Source organism: Vidua macroura, chromosome 2 (genome assembly GCF_024509145.1).
Source record: "Vidua macroura isolate BioBank_ID:100142 chromosome 2, ASM2450914v1, whole genome shotgun sequence".
Classification (NCBI taxonomy): domain Eukaryota; kingdom Metazoa; phylum Chordata; class Aves; order Passeriformes; family Viduidae; genus Vidua; species Vidua macroura.
This window is the reverse complement of record NC_071572.1, coordinates 34317960-34337328: the sequence shown is the minus strand read 5'-3', so window position 1 is coordinate 34337328 and position 19369 is coordinate 34317960. Positions and strand designations below refer to the sequence as shown.

The following is a 19369-nucleotide window of genomic DNA, read 5'->3' as shown; positions in this document are numbered from 1 at the left end:
CACCTTCACCATTTGCTTTCCCTATTCCTGCATGAAGTTGCAGGATGAATCTTGTTTTCTCAGGCCAAACAATCCAACACTGCACTGTGTGTGAGCCCTTAAGAGGGGCTGTGTTGTGAGAATGCTCTGTCCTCGTCCTCTTGAGAGCAATGACCCAGAGCACATGGACAAGTTAATCAAGTGCACTCCTGCAGGCAGGCAGAAAAAGTCCTCCAGGAGAACAGATCTTACGGTGTTACTCGCAGCTGTTCAGTTCATGGACTAGGATCATGAAAAAAATCAAATCAGGTAATCAGGGCTGGCTTACAGTAAACAGAACCTAAGGCAGGTAGTTGGGCCAGTATCTGCCTGCATGGGGGGGAGGTGGGAGGTGCCAAAGCCCTACATCCCTCTAGTGCCAAATCTGATATTTCTCTCAGCAGTAGCAAAAATAGCTCAACAGTGCATCAGCTTAATACAAGCAGTTTGTTTGACCTAGATGTCATTTTTATTCCACAGGACCTCAGCCCTAGGTTTGGGTTCCAAAGTAGTAAAAAGAGAGATTTTGTTTGACTCATTTTTGTTTGACCTCAGTATATGAAAAAGAAGACTGTGGGAGGGATAATTACTTGTGGTACAAACACACATGGTGTAAGGAAAAGGTGAGTGAAAATGTGGTGTTGTTGCTTGAGAATTAGACCTTGATTTAGATGCAGTGTCTTTAAAATCAAAATAATTATAATCTAGAAGGTATTTTAGATAGCTATCCTTTGTTGTCTTCCTCTATCCTTCCCCTCCTAACAGTGAACTACGTTAGGAGCTCTGCAATCCAGTGTATTTTACCTGTGTGAAAAGCAGAAAGGGACAAATTTGGCTCCATCACATTCACATGTTCTCTAAGGACAGATAAGACTCATTTTTTTGGAAGAAAAATGTGTTTTTAACCCAAAGGGGGACATGTGGGAGTTGCCATGTCCTGAAGAACCAGAGGATTTTGGACCTTTGCCTTTGTTTATCTCACTGACTTTTGCAATGCTCACTGCGGAAACCATGAGTGATATAAGCTTTCCATTTACTATCACCTATGACCTAGTTTAGTATTTGACTTTTGTGTTGCTTGTTACTTTAGTTCCAGGAATTAATGACTCCCTGGAGGAACTTGACAAAGCAGGCACCAGACAGTTAACAGAATACTGTATGTATGTCAGAGAGTTGTGCTGGTGTTTCCACAAATTACTGAGATTTGAATGGGTATTTTTGGGACACACAGACTTTGATGATGTGACTAAGCTGAAAAAGGTGTCATTGGACAAACAGTTCTTTTGGGACTGTGAACATTTTAGGTAGGGACCTAAAAGGAATGAAAACAAGCCTAAAAAAAATCATGGCAGCACTTCTGGGTGTATTCCCAATCATCCATTGGTATACCAGGCATGGCAGACAAACTCCTACTCTTGAGAAATTTGCAGCAAAATGTAGTTCAGGGGTCTCAGGCAGCATGGTGTGTGTGCCCAGGACACTTCACGTGCACCATGACAGACCTGATCCTCTGCCCAAGAGAGCCCCTGCATGAGAAGAAGGTTACTGTACATTTTCTCATGCCTCATCAATGTCTGTCAATATCTGAAGGGATGGTGCCAAGAAGATGGAGCCAGGCTCTTCTTGGGGTGACAAGCAATAGGACAAGAGGCAATGGGCAGAAACTGATGCACAAAAAATTCCACCTGAATATGAGGTAGAACTTTATTCCAGATGTTACTGCACACTGGAACTGATGGTCCAGAGAGGGTGTTGAGTCTCTTTCACTAGAGATATTCAAGAACTACCTGAACACAATCCTGTGCCATGTGTTCTGAGATGAGCCTGTCTGAGCAGGGAGGTTGGACCAGATGACTTATCATAGTCCCTTCAAGTAGTCCCCCTAGAACCTTGCCTGTTCTGTGACTCTGTGATTGATTCTGTGATTCTGTGTGGTCACACCTCTGAACAGCTGCCTCGTTGTGGTTTGCATCAAGTCTATGGTCTCTTCTGACTGATACAGCTGTGAGAAGATAAAGCTGGGAAAAGAGATACTTATATTATGAGGATATTTTTTTTATTTTATGAAGAAGGTCCTGCACTTCTGATTTGTTTGTAGCTATAGATAAGCCATTTTTTATTTCCTGTAGTCATATCCTCCACTTCCCTCCAGCATCTGGTATAAAGTGATCAAATAGTAAATCCAGAGATTATGATTACTCATCTCTTCACAGTCTTTTGTGTCATTCCAACCATGAGACTCATCTTTCAAGCATATTCAATGATCTTCATGCTAGGCAACCTTGTGGCTTCTCAGTCACTATCTTCTGGTAAGTTCAAATTCCCATATATTTATTTAAAAATTGGTATATCAGCTAGCAATATTTATGTGTATATTTTACCTCATGTGTTACAATATTCAGTGTTTTTTTTGATAAGAAGATTGAACCAAACAAAAAATAATATCCAGCAGAAATGAAAATGGTCTTCTAAAAAACAAAAGATAACAGATTTCTATGGAAGTTTTCTAACAGAGTAGATTGCAGCCAGAAAAGACTAGCCTTCAATGAACAAAGAAGGACAAAACACATTCAAGGTAAGACTTCTGCACTTAGTACTCTGAAAGAATGAACACTATGGGAAGAGATTAGCAATACTTTGCTCCTGAGAAAGCATCAAGATAAAAATACTATTACTCAGCAAAATTATTAAAGACCAGTTGCTTGGCTGCCTAAGAACATCTCTGTTCTTAGATGCCATTACTTATAGCTTGTCAAAGATAAATGCATTATTACAGAAATCAAATATAAAGGTCAATACCTACATTAAAAATCTAATCTTCACTCTAGTTAATTTCCCACAAGTTCCCTCTCATTCATTTTATAAGGAAAAAGAAATTCTTTAAAGTTATCATGCTATCAACCTATAAGTTAACTCTCTGTTCTGCCATACATATGGTAAATACCATTTTTGGCAATGCTGCACCACATGATTCCCCAGGGTTAATTGTTCCTGTGAGTCACTGGCTGTCCTGTGAGGGAAGATGACTTCTCTGCCCTGAGATAGCAATCACCTATAGCCTTGCAGAGCTGATGACACGCCTTTGTGGAACAAAATTTGAAAATTAGAGCTGTGGTGCCTATTTTATGCAGTGTTGTGATGCTTAGCAATGGGCAGTGATCTGAGAAAACCCCAAAGCATTCAATTTGGTGGATTCTAAGAATTATGCTATAAGAATTATACCTTGTCTCAAAATATCTATAAAAAACTTTCACTTGCTGGCTTTTTCCTCCTCTTGAAAAGATGTTTGCTATTCATTCTCTGCCCTATGCATTCAATTCAGCAGCCTTGTGCACAAATGGCACTTTCACCTACATTTGTTCCTATCAAAATAATAAAACTGTCCTTAATCACTCAGTAGTATTAAGGGTAACTAAAGACTATAGGTTCAGATCTGGGTCTCGTTCTCCAGTAGTTTCTGTACAGTGTACTGCAATATGTGGAAGTTCAACATGTGGTTAGTTATCAGGTTTCATCAGTGTAAGGAAATCAAAAGTAGTTTTTCTTCTTTGTTATGTATCAATGAGGTTGCAACTGTTCCAGTACATGCATGTTTCATTCTGTTATCTTTGAAGATTTATATTCTGCCTCTCCTTTTCTTTTTTTAAATTTGTTCCATGACATTTAGCCTTTTTGCATTTTCCCTTTCAGTAGTACCTTTTCTCAGTAATAAACTTTGAAAAATAGAAAGGAGGTGGAATGTACTTGCTCATATTCTTTCTCATGGTTGTATCTGCATAATTTTTGCTCAAGGAAATTTCTTTATTTTTTCCCCTATAGAACTACTTTCTCCACACACCATACCAGTATTTTCCATGCTTCTCTGTCCTGAAAAGAATTAGGACAGAGCCCCAGCAGGGTCTGTGAGTTTCAAGTCTTGTGTAGAACCTTATCAATCCCTGTCAGGTTCTATGGAAGGTGTAGGCTTGGATAATTCTTTCTGAAGCTCTTGCTCCAGGGAATTGATATGTGTCCTGCAGGACTGCAACATGCTGCATACCTAGGTAGACCAGCAGGTCATCCTTAGACAGAAAGTTGTGCCATTTCTTTTAGTCCAGGGACTGCCTATTCATAACATTCTTGATCTTTTCATCTATCTATTATTATAATAGAAAGAATAATTATGAATTTGGTGTATTGGATGCCTCCAGGATCACAATTAGAAGAAGGCTTTAAATATTTGCAATTACCGTGGGAAAGCTGACACATCAGCTGAGAATGATCTATGATGTCACAGCTGAATTCAGAAAAATTGCATCATAAATAAAGGGATAGATATGGTCTCCTCTATTCTCTTTCTCTTTCCACAAACAGAAGAGAAAAATGATTCTGCCTGCAGAAGTATAGGTGTATACTTGCTTAAAACCAAACACCTTTTCAGTTAATGGCAAGGGAAACAACATCAAAAAGAAAAAATATATTTCAGATAAACTGTATATATCCTCAGAGGATTTGAGGTCAATTTATGCTAAACTTTAAAGAAACTCACTTAGGTTATGCATGCCTTCATGCTGAAATTTAAATTATGCAAAATATACATGTTATAATTTGGAAAGATACATGCAAATACCTACTGTATATTTACAAAAAGTACAATTCATACAACATTCAAAAAGGCTTCACAACTCATGAAATTAGGAAGCACAGAAGAAAATTTCTCTGACTAGAGCTCTGAAAACAAAGTCTTTAATGATAAAAGATTGGTAAGATTCTGTCCTACATATTTACTTAATTATGTTGAAACTGATTTCTTATGAAATTTTTTACAATTGGAGCACAGGAAACAATATGTATATATCACCAGATGGTTTATTATAATTTCTATTCCATTTCAATTAACTTTCTATTTCTTGTTAAAGAATTTAATAATGCATTGCCTTCCTTTTTAGTACACGAATAACTGCAGTTGATGGAGTTCATACTTTTATTTATGTAGTTAAGTTGGTACAATATATTTATTGATATATTTATTTATGTTGTTAAGTTGATACAATCTGGCCAATCCTGCTGAAGTCAACTACTAAGAGTTATGTCCATGAATAAATCACTGCAGGACTGGAGTCAAACTGATATTTTTTGCCATACAAAAAAATATTAATTGCCAAATCCAAGAGTTAGTCTTCACCTCTGAGTTGCAGCCTCTAATTAGTGCAGAGTTATAATATATTTGAAAAAAATAAATAATGAATGTTGTTTAAGGTTCAGAATTAATTGGTGTCTTTTTTTGCCTTCCAACAGGCTGGTCAGAACAGACACTTCATTTTCAGTTACTGTCCACTTTGTATTGTGTGGAAACGCCATGTGATTCCTCTGGTTTCCTTACTAGGATCCATCTCTAGAGCCAGTCATACCTCAACTAACCCACTGAGAGTTTGAAGAGATCAAACTCCCTATTGAAAGAACACAATGGGATTCAGGGCTTTAATGCTGGTGTCCTTTTCACATTGGTATTGAGGGAAAATGTGGGAAAATTGAGGGAAAAATGATTTCAATAATTGACCTGCACAGAGATGGAAGGGTGGCTTCTCTGCTGGCAGGTTGTAGGATAAAGAGTCACAGGTTCAAGGAGATTCCCAAGCACAGATCACCTATCTGAGAGGCAAAATTAGTCTAAATTTTGTCACCACATTGTCAGATGTCTAAAAAAAATTTGGATAAACAATTTCTGTATGTTCTCTCTCACAATTAAAGAACCAGTGGTATCCCTCTTAATTCTAACAATTTCCCCAGAAATATAATTTGCAAAGAAAAAGAAAAAAAAAGTTATTTATACTTCCCAGTAAGATAAAATGAATTTAGAAAGAATAAGCATTATAATATTGTTTTAGCATTCTGAACTTGGAGGGATAAAACTCATAGCACTGCAGTTTTTTTCCTTTTTGAGATATTTAAAACAAGATTTCCCTCTCCTTACCTCTGTTACAGTGTTCTGTATTTATGTTATAAACTCCTTTTCCCCTTTTCCTTCTTTTTTTTTTTTTTTGTACCTGCAGAGCCCTTGTGACCAAATTGACTGAACACCTCACATCAACTGTGATGGAAAGAGACATTCTATAAGGGGCATGTAGTGACAGGACAAGGGGCGATGGCCTTAAAATGAAAGAGACTAGATTTAGATTAAATATTAGGAAAATATTCCTTACTATGAGAGTTGTGAGGCACTGGAACAGGTTGGACAGAGAAGCTGTGGATGCCCCATCCCTGGAATTGTTCAAGGCCAGGTTGGTTGGATCTCTGAGCAGCCTGGTCTAGTGGAAGATTCAAAAACATACCCTACAAAGAGCATTTTTCTTTCTGTCATTCTGCCCAACTATTGTACACACAGAAACAACATCAGAAATTAATTTTGAAATCAATTACCCTTGAAAATATGTAATTAAGAAAGCACATACTTTCCTGTTCTTATTTTCATAATTGAAGCATGATCATTAGCAGTTCTTTCTCAGAGTGAAAATACAGGCAATCATACTACTTATCCAAAAGTAGAAAGTATATATTTTGTAACTTCTAAAGGGAATGGAAAGGATTAATTATATAGTCGTAAAAATTATCTCAGGACAGTACAATATTCTCCATTCTAACATTTATAATTTTTTTATTATGTCAACTTTATTTAAGGATGGAAAACATGTAATTATACACTTAATACACATTAAATATACATTAAACTATATTTATATAAAATCTAAGTCCAAAAAGTAAAGGATTTCAGTTACACAATATACTGCACAGCACAACCATTCTAAAGTAGTCTATAAAATTTAAAATGTGTTAGTGCAATCACAGACCAAGAATCCACTGTTAGGCACTTTGCCTGCATATTTCTTAGTGGCTTTAGTAAAAGACAAGATCATCTCTTAGACCTACAGAAGGGAATTACAAAGAGCTTGAAGTCTTATGAAAAATGAACTACATAGGTTCTTTGTTGCAACAGAGATAGAACCGGCTGGATAAACTCCACTTTATTACACCTTTTAAGGTTTTTCACTTCTTGTTTTGCCTCAGCATGTAAACAAGATTTTGAGAAATCAATACAAAACAAGTCTGCAGGCATTAAGTAAGAGATGGAGGAGGTAGTTTCAAGTCCTTTTCTTGAATAAGAGCAGAATCTTTTTTCCACCGCTCCATGAGACACATAGCAGAAACCTGAAGGCACATCTATCCAGTATGTCCTGGATTTTTGTCATAACTGTCTCGAATGGTTTTGACAAAATTACATGTTACAACCCAAGTACACCTCCACAAAAATGTTATTACTCTAATTGGAGTAGTCATAACGCACCTAGACACAGATATAGGCATGAAAATAGGCAAAATGCTTACTTGAACCCATGTCTCACATTCTTCATGTTGATTACAGAGCAAAAGATAGCAACCATGAGAATAGTGATTCTTGATTCCCATGAAATAATCAGAATGACTATGATATGATGAAAAGCTCATAAGAAATATTTTAAAATTTTAAACCCCTTCAAAAGTCCAGAGAAGCATAAAATGTACACAGCAATCAAGGCTAAAATTCTATATTTTCCTTCTAGACAGGAATATTCCAGGAAATATTTTTAGTGGTGGACACTTCACAGCTGGAGAGAGAAGTCTGAAAATTTTACCTTCAACTGGTTTCTTGATGATACGTTTTCTTCCTCTTTATTCCCTCAAGTAAACACAATTTCACATCTTATAGAATGCAAAATAATTTTTGATATGGAATGGGTTTCTAATCCTTCTGCCTTCTTAATTTCTCCATTTCTTCAATGTCAGGTTTATCTTCAGTGTCTGATTGTGGAATCCTGTGTCCCTAGCAAGAACAGTAACAAGGAGATGATCAGAGAGGAAATAATACCTGCGTGCGGTCAGGGGACGTTAAATGATCGTGCTTGTATTAAGGCGGAATGGGCCATAGATCAAACATACAATACATCTACTTGTGCTGATCTGCTCTGCGTTCCTGTGGGTCTTGACTGGTTTGCATTTCTGGTGTTAGTTCCTCGTTTCCTACAGCAAACATCTGACAGTTTCACAGATGTTCCTTGCAGTGTTAGCTCCCAGTTTTCCTCAGCAGATATTTTGGGGAAAGCTGTCCTCCAGGTACAGGCTTCGTGCAGTGCGTGAACGTGGCCCAGTCTACCCTTATCGGTCCTGGGACCATGCGGCCAAGCCTCTCTCTCATGTTGCTGTGCATGCCTTCATTTCATTATTTTGAAATTCTAATTTCAACCTCTCTAAGTTATTTTACTCTAGTTCCTTGTATTTTGTATGTTCTTATGTCTTCTTATTTTATGATCATCTGAGCCTATTGGATACATATCTTAGAAATACTGACTGCCTACTAATGTCAAGGGATGCTTTTCATACTCACTCCTGAAATCATATTCTCCATAAATGTCCTGAGCAGGTGGGAAAGATGCCATCAACACCACAATAATCAACTTCAATAATGAGAAGATGCAGATCACATGGGCAGCAAGAGAGCTTTTTCCCAATGAGAATGTGTCATTTTTTTACACGTGAGTATTGTCAGTGCCTATTCCCCTCTTGTTAAAGGATTTCCTTAAGGAGATGAAATATCCAAGTCCATTTGAGTCTTCTGTAAATTAGAAATGCCTTTAACATTTCTTAAGAAGAAAGAAACCTGTTTATATTCACATCCCACAGAAGTGTACAAATCAATAAACCTGGTGAGTAATTAGTCACTACAGAAATGATATGAAAGATTTGTCCCTCTTCTGCCATTGTCCCTGCATTCCATGCATTGCTTATGCTAATTACACAATTGAAAGTGTTTTTTCCACAGATGTGTATATATTTTCCTTATTAACTGAGATCATTAATAACTAACAGAAGTGCAATATTTTGGTTAAAGACAGTCATAGTGCTTATCTTTTCTTTCTGGGTTGTATATGTGGAAGAACTTTTCACAGTACAGTCTTGACAACATGATCATGAGAGCATCTGTTTGAGCAAGTCATTCCCTTACTAGAAAACAACAGCATGAACAAAACTTGATTATTTCAGATTGCATCCAAACCCAGGGCTGGAAATTAGGTGAAGTTTGGGTGATTAATTCCTTCATACCACTGTGAAATTTGTCACTTCAAGAAAAACCATGCTCAGACTTTCCTCAGTGTAGCATTTGAAAAAAAAAAAAAAGGAAAGAGCATTAAAAATTGTACTTGTGCTAATTTTTAAGCTCTCCATTTACCAATATTATTTCATTTGCAGATTTGGTGAAGGCAAGAACAAAGTTTGGAAGCCATGTATCACCTATTTATTGGATCAAGATTATAATTCTGGATGTCTTTTTAAGACAGAAGGACCTACTCTTGCCATTTCTATCAGGAACAGCAATGGAAGTGAAGAGCTTTTTTATAAAAATCTAAAAGCTGATTTTTACAGTAAGTATAAAAAATCATGACTACTTTGGCAGATTTTCCAGTTCTCTAAGTTTGAGAAGAAATCAGTTATATGGCATATAAAATGTTAGTATTGTGTACGTCAAAACAAAACTACAGTTATTTCATGTTGATTTTTGTTCCTTGCTGTATTTACATGGGCTTGTGTGCAGCTGCAGTTCAGTGAGATAACATAGGACAGTTAGACTTGTCCCAAAATACAGTTTCAAAATCCAGATGAAAATACTAAAAATATATATATGGGGGTGTTTTTGTATAGTGCAGGCCTGCTGATTAAGAAAATTAATAATATTTTTTTGTCTTAGTGCTGACTGTGTGATCTTTCTCATACTTTCCACTTTCATTCTTTTGCCATCTTTCATGCAATGTGAGGCAGCAAACTGCTTCTTGTCAAAGATGCTGTCACAAAACCATCATTGATGCCTATAGAAATTAACTGAGTGGCTATGGTACAGTCTGGCAGAGTAAAAGGGACATCCTACTACTAGTAGAGAGATGCTCCTGTTTTTATCAAATCTTTCCTGTCCCCAAATACATTTTTAACATCTAGTGTGAGATTAGTTGATCAAAAACTACTGGAATTTGACATATCTGCATCATTCAAAGTAGTGGGATTTTTTTTTCTAATAGAAATCACACAGAATATATACAATGGAGAATTATCTGAAAAAAAAATATATATTTCAAATGTATTAATAATGTTTTAGCAAAAGGGATTAAACACAAACCTGTAAAGGCATCACACTTTGAGAATACTTTTATATCTCTTAATTTTACCAATATCTGTGAAATTATGGAAAACTGCAGCCTGATCCTCAAATTTTTGCTATTAAACACCCGCTGATAACAAAATTAATTTCAAAAAGGTTAGGTAACAAAAGACAAATATCAAGGATCAGACTGAAGCCTTTAAATTACGAAGGAAGAGTTTTCATAATACAGAAAGGCAACTAGAAGGATTGAAAAAGCAGCTAGCGCTCTTTTCACCCCTTTATTTCCTACTGCAGAAGATTTACCATCTGCATAGGTCAAACCATGGAGCTGTCTTCAGACCCTCTGGAAACAGTGAGGGGCAGATTCAGTGGTGCATAGAAAGGAACCCGGGGTTTTTGCAGATGCCTCACCATATCCCACATAGCCTCCAGAAGCTGCAAAAGTCTGTCTTGGAGGTTCTATGGTACTGAGTTTGTCACTTCCTTTCCCATGAGGAAGCTTGTTTCTTTGTCTGGATTGCAGGGAGTGTGAGGAGACTGAAGTCCTTTCCTTAAGTAGCTACAATAGGTTCCTGACGTGAGACAGTTACTGCCTTTGAATGTGTTGCCTCAAATCATGAAAAGTGTCATGGTCTCAAGCTCCATTTTGATGTTTAATAGCGAGGTCAGCTGCAAATGTGAAGCCTCCAAGAAGAAAGCCCACCTTCTCTTACTACTCAGTGAAATATTGAACCAAGGAAGGAAAAAAATTATTTTAACTGCAAAGTGCATTTTAGGACACTACAGCAAAATTTGTTTCTCTTCTTCTCAGTAAAGCCCAGTCCACCAGAAAATGTGACCTTCTTCTGGGAAGAGGACACTGTTACTGCAAGCTGTAATAAACCAGAGAGAAATGCATGGTGCTTGACATTTGAGCTTCAGTACAAAAGCAAATTTGACAAAGAGTGGCAAGTGAGTTGCATGTCATATTTTTATTCAACATTAAAAGCAGTTGGACATTATATTTTTATTCAACACTAGAAGGAGTTGGAAGTTGGAAGTTTTATATCCATAGAATATAAAATATAGTTGTTTCCAAATTTTCTCCCATCCTATATTTTCAAATATATCTGCCAGCAGAAAACATTTAGATTTTTCGAATCCTGGGTTTCTACATTGCCAGAAATAATTTACAAGTTAAAGGCAGTTCCCACCCTAAGAGCTGAGGGCAATCTAAAGAAAAGGTATACATTTAGAATAGAGGAGTTTGGAAAGATAGACTCAGAAAACAGATTAGAGTAAAGAAGAGAGGAAAAAAAAAAGAAAAACTATTGAAGAGTATAAAAAAAAAAACAAATTACACAGGATTCTTATTTATTCTAAAATTAGCTGTTAAGTATTTCCAAATATTATTTCACTAACTTAAACCTTTCCATTCTCAAATATAACTTGCAAATATTTTGTGGATTGGAGTGCCTTTGTGTATTGTAAATATACAACTGTAATGTAGTGCACTATTAAATGATTGTTAGGACCTTCAACTCAATACCATACAACAAGTAATGGATATTAGTAGTCAAAAGTCAATCAAGAAACTGAATTCCTCAAACCTCATAGAAGTTTAACATTTGTTTCTGAGGTTTTGCATTGGCCTATCCCTTGTCCTAGTTGTGATCATGACTGAGTGCAGCATTTTGAAGCACTGTCTTGAAAACCAGAATTAACAATGATTAACCTTCTTTCACAGTCCAGAACTTCTAAATGCTGCAGTGTTAGAGAGCAAGGCTTTGATCCAAGGAAGTGCTACTCTTTCCGGGTCAGACTGAGGAGGCGAGTACCCTACTGCAACGTAGTTAAATACAGCAGTGACTGGGCAGCTGAAACATTTTGGATGAATGGCACGTTATTAGGTAACAGCTAATATATATTTATATACAGTCTAAGTGCAAAAGAAGAAGGGGTGACTTCAACAGAAGCTGAGGACATGCAGCAAATGAATGTTGCACGATTGTTCTCCATCTTGTGTTATCAAAGAAAGTTCATGTGAATGTTTAATTGCACCTGTTTAATTTAACTCTGTCCACTTTGTTCCTGATGGCCCCTGAAGCTACCAATTTATGTCATAATCAGCAAAGTTAACACTGTTATTATTTATTATGATAGCATTAAGGTTCCCCAGTGACAGTGATGTAATGCATGAGGGGTGTGTGGGTGTGGGTGTTGAAGGAGGGTGCCCGTATATGATATTTAGACATCAAATATGAACTCTAAGAAAATCCCTGATGTCCAGTTCTTGAAGGCAGTTTGTTTTGCAAGTATATCCACTTGAACTACAGGACTACAGGTCACAGAAGTCTGATGCTCAAGGGTACTAGATTGATTGAAACAAGGAGGATGGGGAAAAAGAGATTAAAAGGAAGCATAACCAGTATCAGCACTGCTTTCCTAATAGACAGTTGCAATTAACTGAGGGTGACTGACATTAATTAGATTGTCAATGTAAACAGTATCTGTAAACTGCTTATCAAAACCAAACCCTAGATTTTCTGTAGGAACAAAAAGACTACGCTATACCAACACATTTATATTACCTAAACACAAACTGCCACCCACTAGACTTTTTCAGAATAATGAAGCCCTCAGTTGTTCAGTGTAACAAGATCTGAGTTGTCTAAAATGCAATGGGCTATTGGCTCACTTAAAAACAGCCTAGCTGGGATAAAGTCCTGGACCATAGGTAGCCTGTGCACTTATGGCCACAGTGCTGACCTACAGAGAAGACTTTTCCACTATGCAAATTGAGAGCCTGTCCTCAGGTGTGGCTGGCAAATGCCCTTAGGAAATAAGGACAATGTCTTCCTCTGCACCTCTGAGAGCAGACAACTTATCAGCCTTACCTGAACCATTTGACCAGAGGCTGTCAGCAGGTACCTGTAAGGAAGGACATAACAGAGGAGACAATCTAAGTGGTTAAGACATTCTGTGAGCCCCTGGATCAGAAGTGACATTGACACAGCTCCTCCACTGGGGCAAGCAGTTTTCTTCAGGACTTTAATGAGTTTTGGACTCCAAATCTATAATCAGATGAAGCTTCAAGAAATTTCATAAACTCTGAAGACCTCACTTAGTGGGGAGGGGGGTCACAATTTTACTTGTGGTTTCCTGGCAGCTAAACAGAGCAGGGTGGTGGAACTGGCTGGACAGTTGCTTCTGTATGAATAATCATCCAGGATTTTGGCATTTTCATGGAGACCAGAAGGTCAGTAGTAGGAGGCAGAGGTTTGAGGTTGCATTACAAAAGCTGCAGGAAGAGCACTGAGAATGCAGAAAAATGCACAAGTTCATTAGTTTTATATACTTGCATGTTAGGTGTTAGCCTGCCACTAGTTACTTTCTGGGTATCAACTCCTGTGATTTTCTGTCTCTTTGTTTGCTGGGATTATTTGTTTTTTTGTTGGGAGATAAGACATGTGGGCTACATGTAAGCTTGCATTTGCAGCTTTAATGATTGTAAGTCGGTTTATGTAATACAGATCTTAGCACAAAGTTGCTTTATCACTTTATACAATGTGATGAAGGTGAGTAGAAATACTTGATTCATTCATAATGCATCTACACTGCCTATAAGCCCCCTCTGTTGTCCTATACCAGGTCAGTTTAGATAAATAGAAGCACAATTTCATTTTGTTGCAAGGTTTGGGGAAGCAGAGATTTTCTTTTCAGTCTCAATCAAACAGTTAATCTTGTCTTATTAGTCCTTAAAAACATTTCTGGGGTTTTTTTTTTTTGTTGTTGTTTGTTTGGGGTTTTTTTTGTTTTTGTTTTTGTTTTTTTTTTTTTCTTTTTTAAAAAACTCAACATTTTAGCATGATTAGGAACATTTACAGTTAAAGCAAAAAATATTTTTTGACATATTCTTTTTGTGATTATTCTTAGATTCATGTGATGATGATATAACTCCTCAGTCAAAAACAGTAATTGTTTTAAGTTGTTTGCTGGCAGTACTCTTAATGATGCTTATCCTTCTGATTCTTCTGTGTAAATGGCAGAGGTAAATATAGTTTTATTGGTTACTACTAAATAGCCATGTCAAGAAAATAGAGCTATCATTCTGTATGAAGTCTCTTGGATGAAAATTCTTAGCAGGTAAATGAAGTCATAGTGAAAATGTAGATGTCACTAGCTTAATTGTTGCTTGAAGTATAATACACCCAGGCCTTTAATTTACAAAACTGGAACAATTCTGGTAAAAGACAATATTTCAGGATAAAATTCTGTCTCTTCCACCTAATTTCTTCTCTTTTTAAGAAATTGAGTTAAATTCTGAGAAGCCAAATATTCTAGCTACTTCTTCTGAAAGGACATTCTTTTATTCAACCATCATCAATCAATCAATCAATCAAAATGTCTGTTTGCAGTAGGATAAAGTAAGCCTGAGTGCATTTAACTTTAATAAGACTATATAAATATTTAGATTGGCAGTTGAATAATGCTGCTCATGTTTAGAATTTACAGTTAAAAAAAAAAACCCAAACTACCAAACAACAAGCAAACCCACAAAGGCCCCAGATTTTGGCTTTTTTGGTAGGAAAAAAAGAGCCAAAAATGACATATTTTCAGAGAATAAAGTATTTGTGACTCTAATTGCCCTTTTAGTTCATAAGTTGAGTTTTTTCTCTTGCACTTCTATCGTTCACATTTACATTTGTGTTCACTAACTCAGCCAATGCAGCTGTTGCTGTACAGATGGTTGCTACACCATCTTCCCTGTCTAGGGGAAGGTAACCAGAGAATGTAAGCTCTGACTACTGCATCAAGCAGAATGGCACATGCTGACTAAGTGGAAGTTTGTGTAAAGTCTGGGTTTTGCAAGACTGGGATTGAGTTGAAAACTTATCAAAAAATAAATCTCTTAGTCTGATGGTGCTATCAGACTGTCGTAACTGCTTTTTTACTTTAGAACACATTTAAAAGAAATCAAGAACAGAATACTGTCATGTAAAATATATTTGGGGGTACAGAACTGTACTGAAGGAGATTTTTTTGTATGAATAACTCTGCTATAACAAAACATTTATTTTTATTTTTTTTCCTTTTTGCAGGGTTCGGATGTCAATCCTGCCTGCTATACCAGACCCAAAATACCCATTTGCTGATCTCTTCAATTATCATAATGGAAATTTACAGGTAAAAATCACCTTAGCAGGGCTGTAAACTCCAAAACATTGAGAATAATTTGAAAGTAGATACTCACTCTTGCTATGCACAGGCATTAACACAAGGAGTCTCTGACCCAAGATAAAAGCCCCAAAACCCTTTCCCTTGTGCACCATCACCAAGAGGATCCACGGAGCAAATGCTCATAAAATCAATGCAGTGCTGCTTTGGGACTGTGAAAAGACACTTGCTATAGAGACTGAGAAACTGCTGGAGAAGAATTTAAGGGTTTTGAGAAGCACAATATCCACTGAAATGACACTGCGGTGTTTGCATCCTTTCCTGTGCCCGATAGGTCAGGGAGCTTGCTTCCACCTGGTCTTGTCTTTCCTGTTTGTGAAGTGTTGAGTGTGTGAATGCCGGCACAGTGATGGCACTCACACCTATGGAGACGTCAGTCACAGCAGGAAACAGCCTCTCTTAGCCATAGAGGTGCATGCTCCCAAAACCTTTAGACACGGAATAGCTATCAAACGAATAGACTACAGTTTTTGCTTTTGTTTTCTTAATGCTTCTTATGAGTCCCTGACATCACATATGTGGTGTAGTTTTCTGTGTTAGTTGTACTAGTGTTTACCTTAATTGCTAGTAAGTTTCCTCTAAAGGGGAAACAGGTTAAATATTTATGTTTTCAAATCCAATGGAATATCAAAAATCAGTAATAATTTTTTAGTGACAAGCTGAAAACTTTTTATATACAGATAGCTTTAAATTCAAAATGAAGGAAAAAAAAAAAAACAAATACAAATTAGTACTGAAGCAGTAATACAGATATGCTATGTTGCCTAAATCTTCATCTGAACTTAGTCTTAATTTAGATTAAGTCAGTGCTTGGGTCAAAGAAAGCATAAGTCCATCAAAGAGGGAACACCAGATATTTTACACATCCAAGGTTTTCTAAGGGTCCTAATTAAATACAAAAATGTATTTTATGTGGTCTCAAGAATAAGTAGGACTTTGTATGCAGTTCTGGAATCTTATCTGCTTTCCTGCCATTCTATCTTTCTTCTGTCCTGCTATTTTATGTCCTGCTTCTCTACATTGGTTCTGTTTCATCTTCTCCATTGTGGCTTATCCTGGAAAGATGCCAATATGAAAGGAAGGTTGGTAATTGGTTTTGTTGGTAATTGGAACAGCCAGGTTTTTTTTCACAACATTAACATTAACATTTTAATTTTTCTAGGAATGGCTAGACAAAAATGACCACGTGGTGTTGCAAACCAAGCTAGAATATGAAGAACCAGAGTCCATCACCGAGGCAGAAAGCCAGCAAGAAGATGGGAAGAACAGTGGCAAAGAGGAGCCTTTGGAAAAAATCTTCACTTTTCCAGGAGCAGCTGAAAATAATGACAGCAAAGCAGCTGAGATTGCCTGCCTGATACCAGCATCCAACACTATAGCTCCTTTTGCTGGCTTCCATGTTTTAATGAATGACGATATGTATGTGATGTTATAAAAGCTGCAGAAGGTGTTAGGAAATTCCATAAAAATCCTGATGTGTTTGGGGGAGTAACTGAATAGAAAAGGTAATCATGATAAGATTCACATCAAGAAAGACACTGGGCTGTGTTTTTAGATGTGTACTTTCCCAACAGCTACGATCTCTTGGGCAGACTCAAGTGTTTGAAACAAACTCCTGATAATTAATAGAGTCAGGATTTGTTCTTCTAAATGAGGATTTGTTCTTCTAATTGGGGTTTATCCCTAAGCCCCATTTTCCTTCTGTGGACAGGGGAGCATAGGAGCTCCATAGGAGCATAATATATGTCAGCCGAGCTGAGATTTAGTCCTTCTGCTTATGAAGTGTGTAGAACAGGGCAAACAACACCATTGTTCTTCCCAAATGAAGAGAGAAAATAAAGAAGTTTTGCTGTCTCGTGTAAAGAGATTTTTGTTGTGTAACTTTGCATTTCATGGCATGCCTTAAAGGTTTTGTAGAGACGAATAAGGCCCACTTCTAAGAGAAGAGCAAGAATGTACAGTATTGAATCACATTTTAGCCTGCAGATACTTCTGTGTAGGCAGCTTCCTCCAGAACAGATGGGCTTCAAGTGTTTCCTCAGAAGGTCATGTCCTCTGTATCTTACAGTTTTTGAATAGTCAGCATCCTACAGCCTTTATTTTAGAAAACTGAAGTTCATTTTGAACAGTATTTATGTTTACAAGAGTTTCATTTATTTCAAACTGGGGTTTAGTGCAATCAGCAGCTGTAGACACAAATTAGGACTTCTTGTCCATATTGCATATACTAGTCTCTTGTTTCTCTTTAGCAAATGGGGAGTTTGTTTTTTTTCAACAAGTTTAAAAATAAGTTTAGACCAATATTTTAAAGTTTTCTAAATATGCCATCTTTTAAAATATGTTTAACTTAAAATTTAAAATGCAATATACTAAACAATCAGACTTGAGAAAAAAATCTTGACTACTCTGAGTTTCTCTATATGACTCATGTTACATACTATTTGAAAGCAAATTTTATAAAAAATTTTAAGTGTCAAAAGTGTCTATCACCTGGGTAAGCAGATACAGTGTGATTATATGCTGAATTAGCTAGTTATTCATCTGTATACCAGTCAGTCATTAAATGCTTTATCAGTTGACTGAGCCTTGTCAATCACATGCTTTCATTATGCAAACACTCTAATTTATTGTGCAAATTGGAAATTGCACATATCAAAAAATTACAATGATAAGTAAAATATTTTAATTCAGTGCTTTAAAAACTTCAATTCCAGATCTTTTCAAGAATAGTAAATAATGATATGGATCTTTAAGTGTCAATATCTTTGTCTAGGTGTTCCAGTTTGTTTTACAAAGAAAAATGCAGACATTTTCTGGCCAGTAAGTGGGAAACTTAATTGGAAGGACAGTTCAGCCACATTCCCTGAGCTTTTTTTGACATTGTCACAGATTTGACTGTTCACTAACAAGATCAACATGCTGGCAAGGGATTTCCTGTAATCCTGAAAACAATCTTGTCTTGTGTGCAAGTTTGGGGGATGCTTTTTGTACACTGCACACTTCTGGAATTTTTTTGTGAAAGGTAACCATGAAAAGTTTCAATAGCACTCTAAGAAAGCATGGGATTTTAAGCTAATTTAAGCTCTGTAAAACATGATGAGCAGAAACTATCTCAGCTCAGCTCTTTGTACATGATATAAATCGTCATTATTGCATTAGAACCAAAGAAGTTATAGTGAATTACAACAGACAAGAACCTGCTCCAGTAATGATTCTATGAATAAAGAGGGAAGCAAAGCACAGAATATAATGTTTAGCTGCTTCCTCTTCAACCCACATCATATGGTTGCCTGCAAAGCTAGCTACTTCAATTAAACCACTTTCTGTTGGTAAATACTTGACTATCTGGATTCAAAACATTTTAGTACATTTTCCTGAAACTTTACTCTGAAAAAAAATAGAGGAGAACATCATGTTGAATTGTTCTGTTTAATCAGCTATCCTGAAATGTTATAATCATGTAAGTTTTTAGTATAAACTATATCTCCTATTGTGTTTTATAGACAGAAAGGGTTTTTCTGTGCATGTATGCAACTACGCTTGCATTGTATATAACATATTAGAAATAAGACAAACAAAACACCCACACACCTCAAATATTTATTTTTAAAATATTGCCCAAGAAGAAAATAAAACATAGGGAATTATTCACATTCAAAACAAAGATCCCCTCCCCCCTCCCTTAAAAAAAAAAAGCCTTCCACTCCTTAGAAACTCTTCGAGAATGTCTACAGAGTGATGAAACACACAATTTAAGGAACAGGAAAGGTCTTCCCCCAGGTACTGATGATGATTCTATCAAATACGGTAGAAAAAGACACATGCCAGATTAACCATGCTCACTGCCAGAGGGTATTGGAGGCTTCCCTAATCACCCCTTTCCATCTGCCATTTTCCACCATTTCGCTATCACATTTTTTCAGTCGCCTCTCCTCTCCTCTCCTCTCCTCTCCTCTCCTCTCCTCTCCT

At 36.7% G+C, this 19369-nt stretch overlaps 1 protein-coding gene across 2 annotated transcripts; it reads left to right on the top strand.

Annotated features, from left to right (window-relative positions):
* Positions 1 to 207: 207 nt before the first annotated feature.
* CRLF2 (cytokine receptor like factor 2) lies at positions 208 to 17787 on the top strand. 2 transcript variants are annotated; one of them, XM_053970808.1, is made up of 9 exons: positions 208 to 288; positions 2232 to 2327; positions 8453 to 8564; positions 9280 to 9452; positions 10995 to 11134; positions 11910 to 12072; positions 14099 to 14213; positions 15265 to 15349; positions 16563 to 17787. In XM_053970808.1, exons 1-9 carry the CDS (start codon positions 270 to 272, stop codon positions 16833 to 16835), a joined length of 1176 nt encoding a protein of 391 aa, XP_053826783.1. In that variant the 5' UTR covers positions 208 to 269; the 3' UTR covers positions 16836 to 17787. The 2 variants fall into 2 exon arrangements, with proteins under 2 accessions (XP_053826783.1, XP_053826782.1); XM_053970807.1 differs by lacking the exon at positions 208 to 288 and having other exon boundaries at positions 2210 to 2327.
* The last annotated feature ends 1582 nt before the right edge of the window (positions 17788 to 19369 follow it).